This window comes from Delphinus delphis, chromosome X, assembly GCF_949987515.2.
Source record: "Delphinus delphis chromosome X, mDelDel1.2, whole genome shotgun sequence".
NCBI lineage: Eukaryota > Metazoa > Chordata > Mammalia > Artiodactyla > Delphinidae > Delphinus > Delphinus delphis.
In genome coordinates, this window is record NC_082704.1 from 108111935 (window position 1) to 108126461 (window position 14527).

Genomic DNA, 14527 nt, shown 5'->3' on the forward strand with positions numbered 1-14527 from the left:
CTGCCTGCATTTTATAATTTGACTAATTTAAGTCATAAATCAGTTTCATCTTTGACAACAAAGCAAAATCATTTTACTAATATTTTTATGTACTTCAAGAATTGCTTCTAACTGGAGGCCCTGTAAGTACCGATGGCATACCAGGCAGAAAATGATGAATTTTATCCTTCCTTGGATTTTTTTTTAAATGAAATACAACCCTAACTCTCAGAAATGCAAGTTATTTCACATGCCTTCAAAAGGTGCACTTAAAACAGACTACCAGAAGGGTTGTAGTAGAAAATAGAAAAATCAATTCTAGATGAAAGCAAAACACACAGAACCCTCCAAACTGGCAAGAAAGAACAGCTATATTAATCATTTAGTTATTTAAGAGCAGGGTGTCAGAGATGAGAAATGCTTTCCTGATGTCTCAAGATTGGGGTGGTTTTAGTCATCATTTCCGTGCTGGGTGCATCTTATAAAAATAACTTCATGAGGATGGGCCCTTCAAAACTCCAGCCTCTACCGAGCTTTGCAACCTTACTGCCCATTATCACGTCACGGCATTAAGAATGGAGCAGGCAGTAATTACATCAGAGCCTGTAAAGCCTGGGAGACAAACTGGAAAGACTTATTTTCTTAAATGAAGTGGTCATTCAAAGGCAGAAAACCCAAGTCACCTACAATCTCCGTGTCCACTTTGCCAAGGGATGGGCCGGGTGGGGTCTAAGAACAGGAAGGGGGAACTCAGCCGGGGTCGGGGAGCTGGGTGGGAGCAAATTCCTGAAAGCGGAATGTGAGACAAGCCAGGGAGACCTCGGGAAGGGCGCAGAGTAGGCCCAGCATCTCGCAAGGGTGAGTCCAGGTGAGGAGCGTGCTCCGGAGCGCCGCTGGCGAGGAGCGTCGGTTCGCCCCGGCGTGATTCCCGCCAGCTGCTCCTCCGAGCGCAGTGGCCTCCTGGGTGTCAGCGCGCAAAATCGCCGCTTAATCCCCGCTCTAGCTGGATTAATTAGGGCCTCCTCAAAGCAGGAAGTTGCGAGCCAGGGGCGTTTCTCCCAGGCGCAGAGACACCGGGGGGTCGACACTCCTCCAGACCAGCCGGGCGCCCCTCCCCAGACACCAACAGGCACAGGATCCCCGCGACTCGCGCCTCTCCAGTGAGCGCCTCCCGCACCCCAGCCAGGTTCCCGGGACCCGCTGGTGACCGGAGGCTTGTGGGGTCGCCGGAGTCATGTCCCAGGCCCGGGCCGCTTGCTCCCGCGTCCCGGCTCTCCGTTCTCAGCCAGCAGCCGGGGCGTGGGGCGGGGCGCGCCGGGAAGGCCGAGGCCGCGCGCTATTCCTGTCGCTGTGAGCTACCGGCATGTTATGTGCTGCGGCCAATCACGCCTCCGACCCTCCGCGCTGACCTGAGCCCCCCCTCCCTAATCCCCTAGGCTTTGATTTGATCCTCCGCGCGGAACAAGCTCACCCCCCTTGCCCCGTAGCTAGTTGTCCCCGGCCCTCGCGGGTGCCCGCAAAACCCTCCTTGTCCACCCCCGGGAGGTCAGAGCCCTCGCCCCGCACTCCCCGGACGGCCCGAGTCGGGCCACATCTGCGCATCTGGCCGTCGGAGATCCAGCACTCCCCTGGAGTCAGTCTACCTGCAGCTCCGCCCTTCCAGGTGATGGTGCGCGGCCACCGCGGCCCCTGGCGCGCAGGTGTGGGCTCCCTAAACTGGGCCGTGGAAAAGGCTTTGGGCAACGCTCTGGCAGCCTCGGCTGCCGCCGAAACCGAGCCCTGCACCTCCCGGAAGACTCCAAACGCCGTGCCCTCCGCTACTAGGGGCTTCTGGAAACCGTTCCCCGACCCGATTTGCTCTGAGAGGGGGACTGGGAGATCTGCGGACCTGTATGAAGGAGGCCTGGGATTTAAGCTGAGCAGGCAAAAATGGGCCCCTGCTAGGGGCTCTTCGGCTCGCACGGGGGACCTGGCGGCGCCGTGTCCCGGGATGTCTCCGGCCGCGCCCGGCTGGCCCCAGCCCCGGCCCGGCCACTTCCCGCCCTGGGCGTCATGAGTTACTTCCTGTCTTACTGCAAAGCTCATGGCGGCGCGCTGCTCACCGGCTACCAGGCCCTGCGCGCCGAGGGCTTTCTGTGCGACGTGACTCTGGAGGCCGAGGGCAGCGAGTTCCCGGCGCACAGGTCGCTCCTCGCGTGTTCCAGCGACTACTTCAGGGCCCTGTTCAAGAGCCACACCCGGGAATCCCGGGCGCCCGTGATCCACCTGCATGTGCCGTCAGCGGCCGGCCTGCAGCGCCTGCTGGACTTCATCTACACCGCCTGGCTGCCGCTCTCCATGGACACCGTGGAGGACACGCTGGAGGCCGCCAGCTACCTGCAGGTCACCGAGGCCCTGGGGTTGTGCGGCCGCTACCTGGAGCGCCAGCTAGCCCCTGATAACTGCTGCTTCGCCGCCAACATGGCGGCGCGCTTCGGCCTGGTGCACACGCTGGGCGTGGCCGAGCGCTGCATTGTGAGCCACCTGCGGGAGCTGCTGGCGCGGGGCGCGGGCCCCGCCGGGCTGCTGGAGCTCAACCCCGCGTCGCTGAGGGCCGTGCTGGGTGCCCCTGACGTGGCGCGCGTGCCCGAGGCCCGGCTGCTGGGCCTGGCTCTGGCCTGGCTGCGGCAGGAGCCCGAGGCCGAACGGCTGGCCCACTGCGCCGCGCTGCTCGAGCGCGTCCGCTTCGGCCTGGTGCCCACCGACGTGCTGCGGCGCGTGTACTCGGGCTCCGGCCTCACCCTGCCCTCCCGGGTCAAGGGCCTCATCATCCAGGCCCTCAACTACCACACGTCGCCCTCCCGCCAGCCGCTCATGCAGGGCGAGCAGACCAGCGTCCGGAGCCCCCAAACCCGCATCTTGTTGGTCGGGGGGTGCAGGGGGCGGGAGGTGGTGACCGAGGAGGTTGTGGCCCCCCGGCGGGCAGCCAGGGGGAGGGGCGCCGCGGCGGAGCCCGAGGAAGAGGAGGAGGAAGAGGAGCAGGTGGAGGAGGAGGAGGAGTGGGAGCTTACCCAGGACGTGGTGGCCTTTGACGGGTACAACCACCGCTGGCGCAGCCTCACGCGGCTGCCCGCTCCGCTACTGGGACACAGCGTGTGCGCCGCGGGCAACTTCCTGTTCGTCCTCGGCGGGGAGACCCCGTCGGGCGGTGGCTCCTCCCCCACAGCCGACGGCCTGCGGGCGGTCACGGCCGAAGTGCACCGTTATGACCCGCGCTTCCACGCTTGGACAACTGTGCCCGCTATGCGGGAAGCGCGGGCCCATTTCTGGTGCGGCGCCGTGGGTGAGGGGCTCCTGGCCGTCGGGGGCCTGGGCGCGGGCGGCGAAGCGCTGGCTTCAGTGGAGATGTACGACCTGCGCTGGGACCGCTGGACGGCGGCCGGGGCGCTGCCGCGGGCCCTGCACGGCCACGCGGGGGCTGTCGGGAACTGCGGCGTCGTGTATGTCTCCGGGGGCAAGGCGGGGAGAGGCGAGGGCGGCGCGAACAGCCTCCGGGACTTGTTCTCCCTGGGCCCCGGGGAGCAGGCGTGGAGCAAGAGGGCGCCTATGGGCACGGCCCGCTTCGGGCACCACATGGCCGCACTGCGCGGCGCGCTGTTCGCCTTTCTGGGGCGCTACGAGCCCTTCTCCGAAATCGAGCGCTACGACCCCGGCACCGACCAGTGGACTCGGCTGCGGCCGCTACCCTACGACCGCTTCTGCTATGGGCTGGCCGTGGTCGACGAGACGGTGCTGCTGCTGGGAGGCCTGAAGTGGCAGGACTCACGCCAGGTGCCTACCCGCAACGTGGTGGGTTATGACCTCGACCTGGACCGCTGGGAGGACACTGGCTGCGCGCTGCCTTGGGCCTGGAGCGGCCTGCAGTGCGCAGTGCTGCAGCTGGCCGAGGGTGGGGACGAGGAGAGGGAGGGAGAGCCTGGAGAGGCGCCAGATTTAGTGCTGGGCTTAATGGGTCAGTGAGCAAGTCGCGCCTGACCAGGCTTACAGAGCAACCCGTGGGCTTTTCCTTAGGCTTGGCCAAAGAGGAACATTTCCCCTTACTCTGAGAATGGGAGACAGGACGGGTCAAATTTAGAAGGATATATGAATCATCTTCAGTGAACTGGGGATTTCTAGAAATTCTCATGCTGGGCTAGACATGGACTTTGAAAATAAAACATGACCCTATTTTCCCTCTGGTAGTTAGTGTTTCCCAGGCGCTAAACAGTGACTACTTTTGTGCCAAACAGCCAAAAAACGTACCATAAGAAATTATGTACAAGACCAGAAAATTGTTAGCTATAAAGACTGTAATAAATGGTTCTAGAAGATGGCATTATCTGAATAAATAAATATTTATCTGAATAAATAGTGAAGGGAAAGTGCCTTGGTTAATAAACACGTGCAATCATTGTAGGAAGAACTATGATTTTATGATCCAGAATCATGGTTATAGTTCTGCTCTGATAGTTTAATATAGATATGGAACTGAGAGGAAAAAAATCTCTAAGAAAGCACCATTTTTTTTTTGAGAAAATAACCTAGGTTAAGTTTTTCTGTACTTCATCCTTACTTACCCTAGTCTGCTTTTGCCCTGGCTTTTGGCAGCTCATTGGTTTTAAGTTTTATTTCTGCAGCCCTTAGCCATAATAATCAGGCTTCTTTGGCTTAGTGGAACACCTAAGAAAAACAAATCAAAACCCTATTTCATTCATCCTCTTTAAATGTTCATTCTGCAGACATGCTGTAGGTAATATTTGTAAAAAAATATTTTTTAAGTTTATTTTTAGTGGTACCCCCCCACCCTCTGCCCCACCTTCCCAAAAGAATCACAGAGAAACGAAAGAGGAGTAGGTGAAATTTTAAAGTTCCTTTCAGGTAAATGGGAAACCAGCTTGATTTTGCAGGACCTCTGAGAAGATTCTTGTATACACTGGACAGGTGCTTCTTCTGGCTTGTACCACCAATGGAGTGACAAAGTTAAAACCTGTAACCGGGGGTGGGGTGGTGGGGTGGTGGCGGCTGTGTGATTAGGTCACAAAGAGATGTGATGAGGACTGCATGAATAAAATAGGTGCTTTATAAGGATTCATTAAGAGCTGAATTTATTTGACTTCAGTTTACAGTGCTGCCTCTCTCCTAGATTTGAAACTAATGCAATAAAATGTACAGATATATAGTGTTAAAAGGTCTCTTTCATGCTAGGCTAGCCACGAGTCTTTTAAAATTCATTAGTTTAATTTTTACCATTTAAAACAACTTTACCAAAGTAAAAGCCGCTTAGTAGCAACACAGCTAGTCTTTCCATCAACTGCTCACTGTTTCCAGGGCACAACCTGGCCACTGTATCCACGACACATCCATCAGGTACAGATATTTTTAAGTAAATGTACGCATTTGGTCTAGTAAACATTAACAAGTCTAAACACCTGTAACAAGCACACTTCATTTTAGGACAAGAGGTTTTTGTTTTTTTGCTTTTGTTTTTTTACATATACAAAATCCCACAAATTTAATGTGCGTCAACACCCATGCAGTAAATAAATGTTTTTACAAATAGTTTTTTTAAATGATAAAAATATTACACCGGACCCAAAATTCCATACAAACATTAATACATGATTTCTCATCCATTTTGACTAAATATAGGATTACTGAAAATGTGCTGTAGAAAGGCCACTCTCCTGTACAGTTGTGCAAAGTCTGCAAAACGATAGTGATTCAATGGTGGTTTCAAAAGCAAAGGAAAAGATCCCCGCTGTGGAGTTTTTACTTTCTCCTCTACAGCAAAAATATTCACTGGCAGATATCTGAACTCTTAGAGATGAAAGTACATTCATTCACTGAGCTGTACAGGCAACAGTATAAAGCTGATTAGAAGTAGATTTTAGGATATAGAATAGTAAAGGAGGGTCTCTTCCTCCTCCTAAAAAAACAAAACCCCAAACCAGCAAATTGTGACTTATACGTTATGCAGCCAGACACTAAAAAGCAGCACAGTCATTATCATGCTGTGATCACTTTCAAAAACGAGATGCTTATAAATGGAAATACATGAACAGGATTTTTTCATAGACTTCATCCACTCTATAGAACAAATCATGAAACTAGGAAAAACCTCTAAAAATTGTTTCTCTCGTATAATTCAATGTAATATATCTCTGAATGACCATCATCCTCTTGCTCCTCAGGAGAGAGGTACATTTTTCTTTTTCAACATTGTTTTCTATATTAGAACATACATCAGCCTGTAAGTAAACATATTTTACTTCCCTGCCTGAAGTATAATTATATATAAAGTTTAACTAATGGACTAGGGGGAAAATTGACCCTAACTGGGAAGTTGACTCATTTACGTTTATACCTTGTAACTTTTTAGAAGTTGGAGTTTAAAAAAATGAGTTTGGGCTGAAATTTATATATATATATATATATATATATATATATATATATATATACACATACATATATATACATATACACATATATATATGTTAGCTGCCTTTCTGGGTGAGTTAAGTGTGTTTTAAAAAATCCACTCTCAAAGTCCTCTATACACAATCAGCATTTCATCACTACAAAAATAAAGGAAGATTTAAACCAAGAAAATAAAGCAGCTCTATCTTCAATTTTGGTCTCAGTTACAAAAACATCTTACAAAGCTTTGCCCTGATACACCATTAAGTGTCCCCATGGATTTGGAATACTATTTCCATTAACCAGCTTTCACAAGTTAATAGACTATTAAGACGAATATTAGATACCTGAACTTTTCTTATGTTGATGCTCTTCTGTTTTGCTTAACTCTTGTATGCGCATCTACATTTCACAAAAATAAAACTACAGCATTAAACTTTGTGCAATGTTTAAGAAAATTCTTAGAACATTTTAATAAATATAAAAAAGGTTTAAATTCTTTCCCACCCACAAGGATGTCTGCACCTGAAAAAATGTGATTTAGTTTTGAAGTCTTGTTTATATAAAATTAACTTAAAGGGAGAAAAGATGACCTTAGATAGAAAACCGCCTTTTTGTTTTTTCTACTTGAAGACCACCTGTCTTCAGAGTTGTTTGCAAAAGTTAACTTTAAGTCATTGAAGACAGCTGATTTTGCACATGGTAAACATAAGCTGAGCACTAACTGCATATAAAATATACAAATGCTCATTAAAGACAGTGGTATTATGACCATATAGGGTTTGTTTCATATAGTTTTGGTAACATTGAAGTATAGCTTGTCACGTGTCCCACACGTTGATATAAAAACTACCTTATATACTTGTTCAAAGTACCAGAAGGTACCACATGGCCAGAGGGCAGAATACACTTACACATGCGTTTCAATGTATGAATGAGTGTGTGTTAGGGAGGAAGTGATTACATCTACTTCAGAAGAAATACTTAATGGGTCATTTGAGGTGGTGTTTTGACAGATATCCAAGAAAAGATCGAGGTACATCTGCTTCCATTGTTGGAATTCTTTTGATGTCAAGTCTGGATTGTCTAGGACTTTATCAATAATGGCTACTTCGCCTTCTCTGGCCTGAAAAGCAAAAGGATTCAACAGTTACAATAGGGACAGACTGTTCTTCAAATTTAAAATAAAAAGTTAATAGGCAAACTATTAAGAGGCCCACAAGAAACAGCTCTGGTATACTCAAACTCAGCTATTTAGACTCAAATACTAGTGCACTTTTTCCTACACGCAGGCATGCCTCGTACTGCCCACTCTGCACGGTTTATTTTTTCTTCTGGCCTGTCCTGTTTCCCATCTCTGCCTACGGAAACCTTCCTCATTCTTTAACATCCAGTTCATATGCCTCTCATTTCTTGAACCCTTCCTTCGACAACTGGAAAAAATGTTTTCTCCTTCATTTAGATAAGTCCCCGTAACACTTGATCACTGCTGTTGAGTGGACTTACCACATTCTATGTCTTGAGTTACTTTTGCACTGTCCTTTTTCCTTCTGCTAGATGGTCCCTTGGTGGTTTGGACCTGAATGGGGGTGGGGTGTGTGGCTCTGGGAGGAGGGAGGGTTAGGATATCTTTGGACTAGAATTGGGCACCGGAATTATTCTTATGAATATTATAGCTCTTTTAAAAATTCTGGTCTTAGTTACCAATAGGCCATTAAATTATCCCACGGATTTGCAATAGTATTCGCATGAATACCAACTGAAAGCTAATTGACTGAAAACTTGGCTGCCTGCTACCAGAAATGTTTTCAAATCATGCATTTCCTATTTTGTTTATCTCTTTGGTATTCACCTCTGTTTCAAAATTCACAAAACCTCAGCAGCATACTACAGATCTGCAATATTTCCCAAAGGAGCTCTTTGCCCTTTTGTTTCCTGAAATTACTGCGTCACAAACTCTGTATGACATTTCTTTTCTGTTTTTGAGTTTTCCAGGGTGCAGGGTCTGCTTAGGGAGAGTGTGTATGGCAGGCCCTCTCCCCTGATACACACAGAGTGAGGGGGCTGACTCTTCTGGCTCCTTCTTCAACTTCCTGCCTCTGTTTCCCTTTCCTCACCACTTCCTCCTCAATCTGGGGGTGGCAGAAGAAGACTGGAGACTATGTAAACGCTTATGGAAATGTATAATAAGAAAGTAACATGTCAGTTGGGAACTGATGGTGTATACAGAACAATTATAAAATTTCTACATGGAACATGAATCACTCCAAATGTGCTGCAGGAGATATTCACAAAATATCTCAAACAATTTTAGCACCCACTATTGCATTCTGCATGCATGCTGTGTTCTTTTAGTAACTATATTAGTTCCACGACATGGCATATTTATCTTAGGAAAACGAAAGACTGAGGAATAACACCAGCCCTGCATTTTTGGAAAAAAAATTAATTACGTCCTGTTTTCTCCTAGAACTAACTCATATAACACTTAGTCAGTGCTTTGAGATGTTAATAAAAAGTTAACATTATTTCCTTTTGGCCAAATACACTTATTACGCTAAAGAAACAGCTCGGCTTCGGCTTCGCATTCGGTATGTTTATCCTCCGCTCCCCCCACCCCCCGCTATTTTGTATTTTGTCCCCTGGAGTATCTGATAATCCACTTTGAGTTCAGGAATGAATCTCTTAAAAGGAATTTCTCCTTCCATTTCATATCTTACCTTTAAAGTGCTTTTGAGAATTCTTAGCCTGTGTAGTTTTTCATTCATCACAGGATCATTACATCTCTTTATAAATGATAGCTTGTATTCCATCTTGGTTGAAATGCGATGTTCTCCCAGTGGTGACAGACTGGCTTGCTCCAATGCCCTATATAAATCTTGCAAAGAGTCTCCTAACTTTTCTTCCCTACTTTCACCTGCAATGTCCAAAAAAAAAAAAAAAATAATAAGAGAGAGAGAAATAAATTCAGTGTAATAAACAGTTATTTGACACTCCAAAAATCTACTAAAAAATATATCTGAAAAACAGGATAATGAATGATTGGGAAAACACTCTCTTACATTAAAAAAAAAAAACAACAACAACAAACCCCACCAAACCCACAGTTGCTGGTTATACTGGGTAAGACTAGCTACAGGCAGCCAATTGTTTTAGAATGATCAATTAATAGGATGCTTTGATTAACAAAATATTCTCTTAGTAGCAAATCACTGTACATATCTTGAGTCCATTAAGTTCAAAGAATTAGAGTACAAGAGGTACACAACACAGAAACAATCCTGCACGTAATTTAATATTTTAAAACATTAGTGAATATCCCTTATCATTATACTGATAAGCATAGAAGTGCTAAGTAACAGAGCTCTCCTGGTTTAGCAATACTGAATGAACTGATTTTTACATTTTTCCAGACTTCATAAGATGGAATGGCATTCACTGGAGTATATATCATTGTAAAAATCTTCTAATAGTGTGCCGTAGAGGATTATTAGGTTTCATGTGACTGCCATAGTAATGCCTGCCACATTGTAAATATAGTAAATGATCATAACTTATCATCAATAATAATGCTTTAATTAGAATGAGATATGGGAATGTTTATATGCAGATGTAAGCAAAAATCTGGCATGTACTAAAAGAAGCTACTTAACATTTGAAAGACCTGGGAAGAAAACACTCCAATTAAATATTTTTGAGAAAAAAAAAATTAGAGACTGGTTCAGGAAAGGATCTTAGATCTATTTGAACAAATCAAAACTCCCATATTATTCTTGAATTGTCTGAATATACTGATGTCATATCTTTCTCAATGATAAACAAAGATGAACTTGGATCGTGCTTGGATTGGGAGAGAGGATTAGGGTTATATCACATTTCCTTTAATAGAGAGCTTAAGAGTCCTCTTTGAGGAATACTAATTACATTGGCCCAAGAAGTAAATATGGAATGTTGTTCATTCCACCATGGTCCATGTAAATATTTTAGGATTTCTGTCATAGTTAAAAAAAAAGAAGACGCCCTAATTGGTAATAATGTAGTTAACATTTGTAAGTGCCGGGCAGTAGGGTAAATGCTTAACATTCATGATCTCATTTAATCCTCACAGCAGTACTAGGACTAGATCTATTTGATTTTCATTTTATAGCAGGGAAGTACCTTGCTCAAGGTCACATTTATTAAGTGGTAGAGCTACAATTCCGACTGGCCAGTCTGGCTCCAGAATCCATGATTTTAACAAGAATTCTAGACTGCCAATTTTGTCAGGAATCATTTGAACTGTGTATTTAACAGTAGGTGTTAAATGAATTTGTGAGACTTGCTTAAAATGCAGCATTCTAAAAAAAACTGCCCCCAAAGCCCACCAACACAGTACCTTAACTTGAGGGGATCATCTTTAGGATGAAAAAGTAACTTCACTTAAGTTTCATATTCAATTTTTGGCTCTGCTGCTGAGGTTGGCAACTATTGGTAAGTATGATTGTCGAATCCTTCTATTAGAAAGTTCTTTGTTATCAGCACCTGCAATCACTAATTCCTCTATAACAAATTTTAACTTCCTAATCATATATCTAAGTTAGAACTATAATCTAAAAATACAAAAATCCCTTTAAACAGCGTTTTAATTCTCTGTTGGCTCATCCTTCAATGTTTGCAACACCTAGAGGATTTTGAGGGGGTGGGGGGACAGAGGACTGTAAAAAGGAGGAACTGCCTTGTGGGCTAAGAAGATTGAAATGAGATAAGGAATTTTAACCGAGAATGGTTTGGACCCAGAAAGGCACAAAATTATAACGTCATTCAGAGTAACTAAATGGAGTTGTAAAAACAAGGATACTTTTGAACAGCATACTTCCATTTCATAAAATCATAGGCCAAGAAAGAATCCTGAGGAATTATTTAGTAGTTACCATTCTTTCTGCCTCAAGGCAAGACTGCATCTTAAGCCAGATGTAATTTCATAGAGCAGAGGGTGGGAGAGAAATGGTAGGCCTAACAGATGAATTACAGTAGTCTAGGTATCAGGTAGCCTAATGTATTATTAGTTGTTCAGTTCTTGAAGGAAGGTAAAGAGAAAAGGGATTCAGATTATAGTTTTAGGATTTAAAGGAGGCAGAAGTATTTTCACACAGTAAACTTTTATTTTAAGATAACCTCCTTCCATATTACCTAACATGTAGGGAGTATATATTTTGTTGAAAAACCATTCTTACCCAGTTTTCTTTCTCCTCAATTCTTAAAGTTTGTGGAATACTGAGCCAGTTGCTTGATTTTTTAATAAAATTTCCATGTAGTTTTACCTCTAGAAGTGTAAGTAAAGCTTTAATATAAAAAGTGACAAACATAGCTAGAAACTGGAAGTTTTTTTTTCCTTCTTGCCATTAAGGGGGGAAGAAGCGTTCAAACAAAGGACAACATAATTCTACAAAGAACCTGGTTTGACAGCTATAAGAAGAATCGAGTATGGATTTATCTCTGGGCAGCACATTTGAACAGGGAATCACAATGAGACGGAACACAGAAACATTTCCAAGTAGAGTAATGGAATAGAGATATTAGAGATAAGTCAGGCCCCCTCCCCCCACCCCTACACATCATACACATATGCAACACAAGACACAGTAGTGGGATGAGGAAGGATGAGGGATTGAGATGCCAGGCTACCACAAAATGCCACCAGTTACTTAACATTTTAAGACTAGACAAAGAGTCCTTTTCTTTTCAAAGGAGGGGGAGTGAGGGGCAGAGTCACATTATAAATCTGATTCACTGTGCTCAACAGTCAAAACAACACAGAACTCAACATTCAAGACGAAAACAGACCTTTATTTTCTTTTATAATTTTCAATTGGTTTCCTTCATTTTTTTTTCTCAGATGAATACCAATTAAGTCAATTGGGGCTACCGCTGCAACTGAAAATGTGAAAGCACCTTTATCTTCTCTTTTTGCCCTCTTCTTCTTCGTCTCCTTCTCACTTCTCTTCTGGTTTCTCTCTCTTTTAAACCCTTGCTTTTCTTCTTCTAGAAGAGGCTTGCTTTGGAAGAGGAGGCAAGCACTCGGTCAGGTCTGCTTCCTGATTGACTTTCTTTCAACGTGCCAGTTCAGCCCTTGGAGCACTGGCCCAAACCCAGCTCGTTTGTAATTTGAATGAATGTTTTCTGCAAGTTGGCAAAGTGTAGAAGACCACATGCGAACCACAGGACATAGAGAGGAACCTTCTGAGATTCCTAATGAGGAAGTGTATCACTGCTACAATGAAATTTTAATTTGTATCTAACTTATTAAGGAATTCTGGGCCTATGAAGGAGTAAGTTCCCTCTCAAATTATATTTACATTTACAACATGTAAATTAGTCGTGCGTAAGACGACACACTTTTCTATTCCAATTTTATTAAAGCGAAGAGAACATATGAGGTTCTCTTTCCTATATAAAATTTCATTGATAGATTTGAGGATCACAGTGAAGTTATTGATAACTTGTACTCTCAGCCAAGGGAGGGTCATTTCTGGCTGTGTCATAAGTGGCAGGGCTGGAAGAAGATCCTCTTTCTTGTTTCATTTATACTCTAGCTACACCACGAAACATTGTGAGGCTAGAAATACGCTGAGCATCACCACAGTTCGTTGTCTGGTTCTTTCAGGTTGCATATGACCTCCACGTAGTGATAAAGAAAAGCTCAAAGAAAAGATTAGCCAATGCAAAATAACAGTTGGTTGGAACTTTCTTTCAAATGGCTTATTAGCAGATGATAATGCATTTCTTCAAATACTACGAGGTGTTTGGTTGATGTATTTCCTTACATTCATGCCCAGTGGTTATTAAACTTTTTTGACTGTACACCCTCACCAGTTAAAACACTTCTGTTGATAACATATATATGTATTACCCTATATTAATAGATATGCCTATTATAAGATAGACACAAAAAAGAAATTCGAGAAAATGAGATATGAAACCTGAGGAGAAATTCCAATTTTTTTTCTTCCTGTACCTCACCCCATGTGTACCCTCCTTCAGAGACTTAGACTGTGACTTTCCCTGAGCGTATATGCCTCGCTCTCCTTTGCATTTCCCAATCTTCTACCTGGCATGGTGTCTCATGCACCCAACGTTTAAACTGAGTGATGGTTTTCTCTACTTTAGACACTAAGTACTCCAAAGAGGGCTTCCTATCTGGTGACTGTGTAATTTGTACGCTAGTCTCGTGTAATTTTGTTCACGTTTCTTCGGTGAAAATTAAGGAGAACAGAATACAAACGTGGCGACCTAAAATGTCATTCTGGTGTCCTTGCTGTTTCCCTGCCTCTGCAATGATAATGTGGAAGGAGAGAAAAAATGAAAACAAAACAAAACAAAACGAGTATACCAACTGGGCTCTTCAAGAATCAAGCCAACAGTGAATAATCAGTTCTGGTACATGTTTTGGAAGGGAACTGTGCTCTTTTAAAATTGGACAATGATGTCCTCGTGGAAACAGTTGTTCCTTCCACAACACAGCTGGGTAATGAGCACAGAAGGTTGGGAAAGGCTAAGTCACAAGTGGAGAGAAGGCTGAACATAGTAGCATTAGTCACCAGTCAAGTGTGAGAGGCATTCGGTCTTGTACGGCCACAGAGTGCTCCAAGGCTTCCAGGCGAATGGCATCACGTATGTGGAGCACTGTTCTCGCCATGAAAGGCAATTAACATTTGCGTTGAGACATGGGACTATTTTCTGTGAATACTAATTTACCAGTGTGCCATAATGAACAACTTATTTATGTGTAAGGTGACAAAGTTTTAATGGGTTTAATGTAGATAGGTTTAATGTTTGTAAGTTTTATGCTGAAGATGATTATGTATTCAGGAGTTTACACTGTAATTTGAATTGTTTTATAATGAAAGAGTCACTCTCTTTAATTCATGTTTTTATATGTCAACTAGCTATGCCTTGCATTGTAAAACTGGGGGAGGGCAGTTTGTTATACCAGAAAAAAAGCATAAGATTTTAAAACCTGGCTTTTACTTGTCACTCTGTAATCAACTACCCTTTTCATAATTAGAAGTAATTGGTTTATTTTCTTTTAGGCAAAATAACAATAATTTCTCTGATGAAAAAAACCGAGGAAAAA

General features: G+C 44.2%; 2 protein-coding genes across 8 annotated transcripts in view; one reads left to right on the forward strand and one right to left on the reverse strand.

Moving 5' to 3' along the window:
• The first annotated feature begins 2031 nt into the window (after nucleotides 1–2031).
• On the forward strand, nucleotides 2032–3978 carry KLHL34 (kelch like family member 34). Its single transcript, XM_060003124.1, has one exon. The coding sequence runs from the start codon at nucleotides 2032–2034 to the stop codon at nucleotides 3976–3978; it is 1947 nt and encodes a 648-aa protein (XP_059859107.1).
• An 869-nt stretch (nucleotides 3979–4847) lies between these two features.
• CNKSR2 (connector enhancer of kinase suppressor of Ras 2) overlaps nucleotides 4848–14527 on the reverse strand; it is a 258494-nt gene continuing 248814 nt past the window's right edge. For all 7 annotated transcript variants that reach the window (XM_060001666.1, XM_060001667.1, XM_060001665.1 and 4 more), the window contains 2 exons: nucleotides 9135–9331; nucleotides 4848–7540 (listed from right to left, as the gene is read on the reverse strand). In XM_060001666.1, coding sequence (XP_059857649.1) covers nucleotides 7325–7540; nucleotides 9135–9331 — 413 coding nt within the window. In that variant the 3' untranslated portion in view covers nucleotides 4848–7324. The remainder of the gene's footprint in view (nucleotides 7541–9134; nucleotides 9332–14527) is intronic.

What these genes read in the sequence shown, in the direction of transcription:
- KLHL34 (XM_060003124.1), top strand. Translation starts at nt 2,032, where the DNA reads ATGAGTTACTTCCTGTCTTACTGCAAAGCTCATGGCGGCGCGCTGCTC.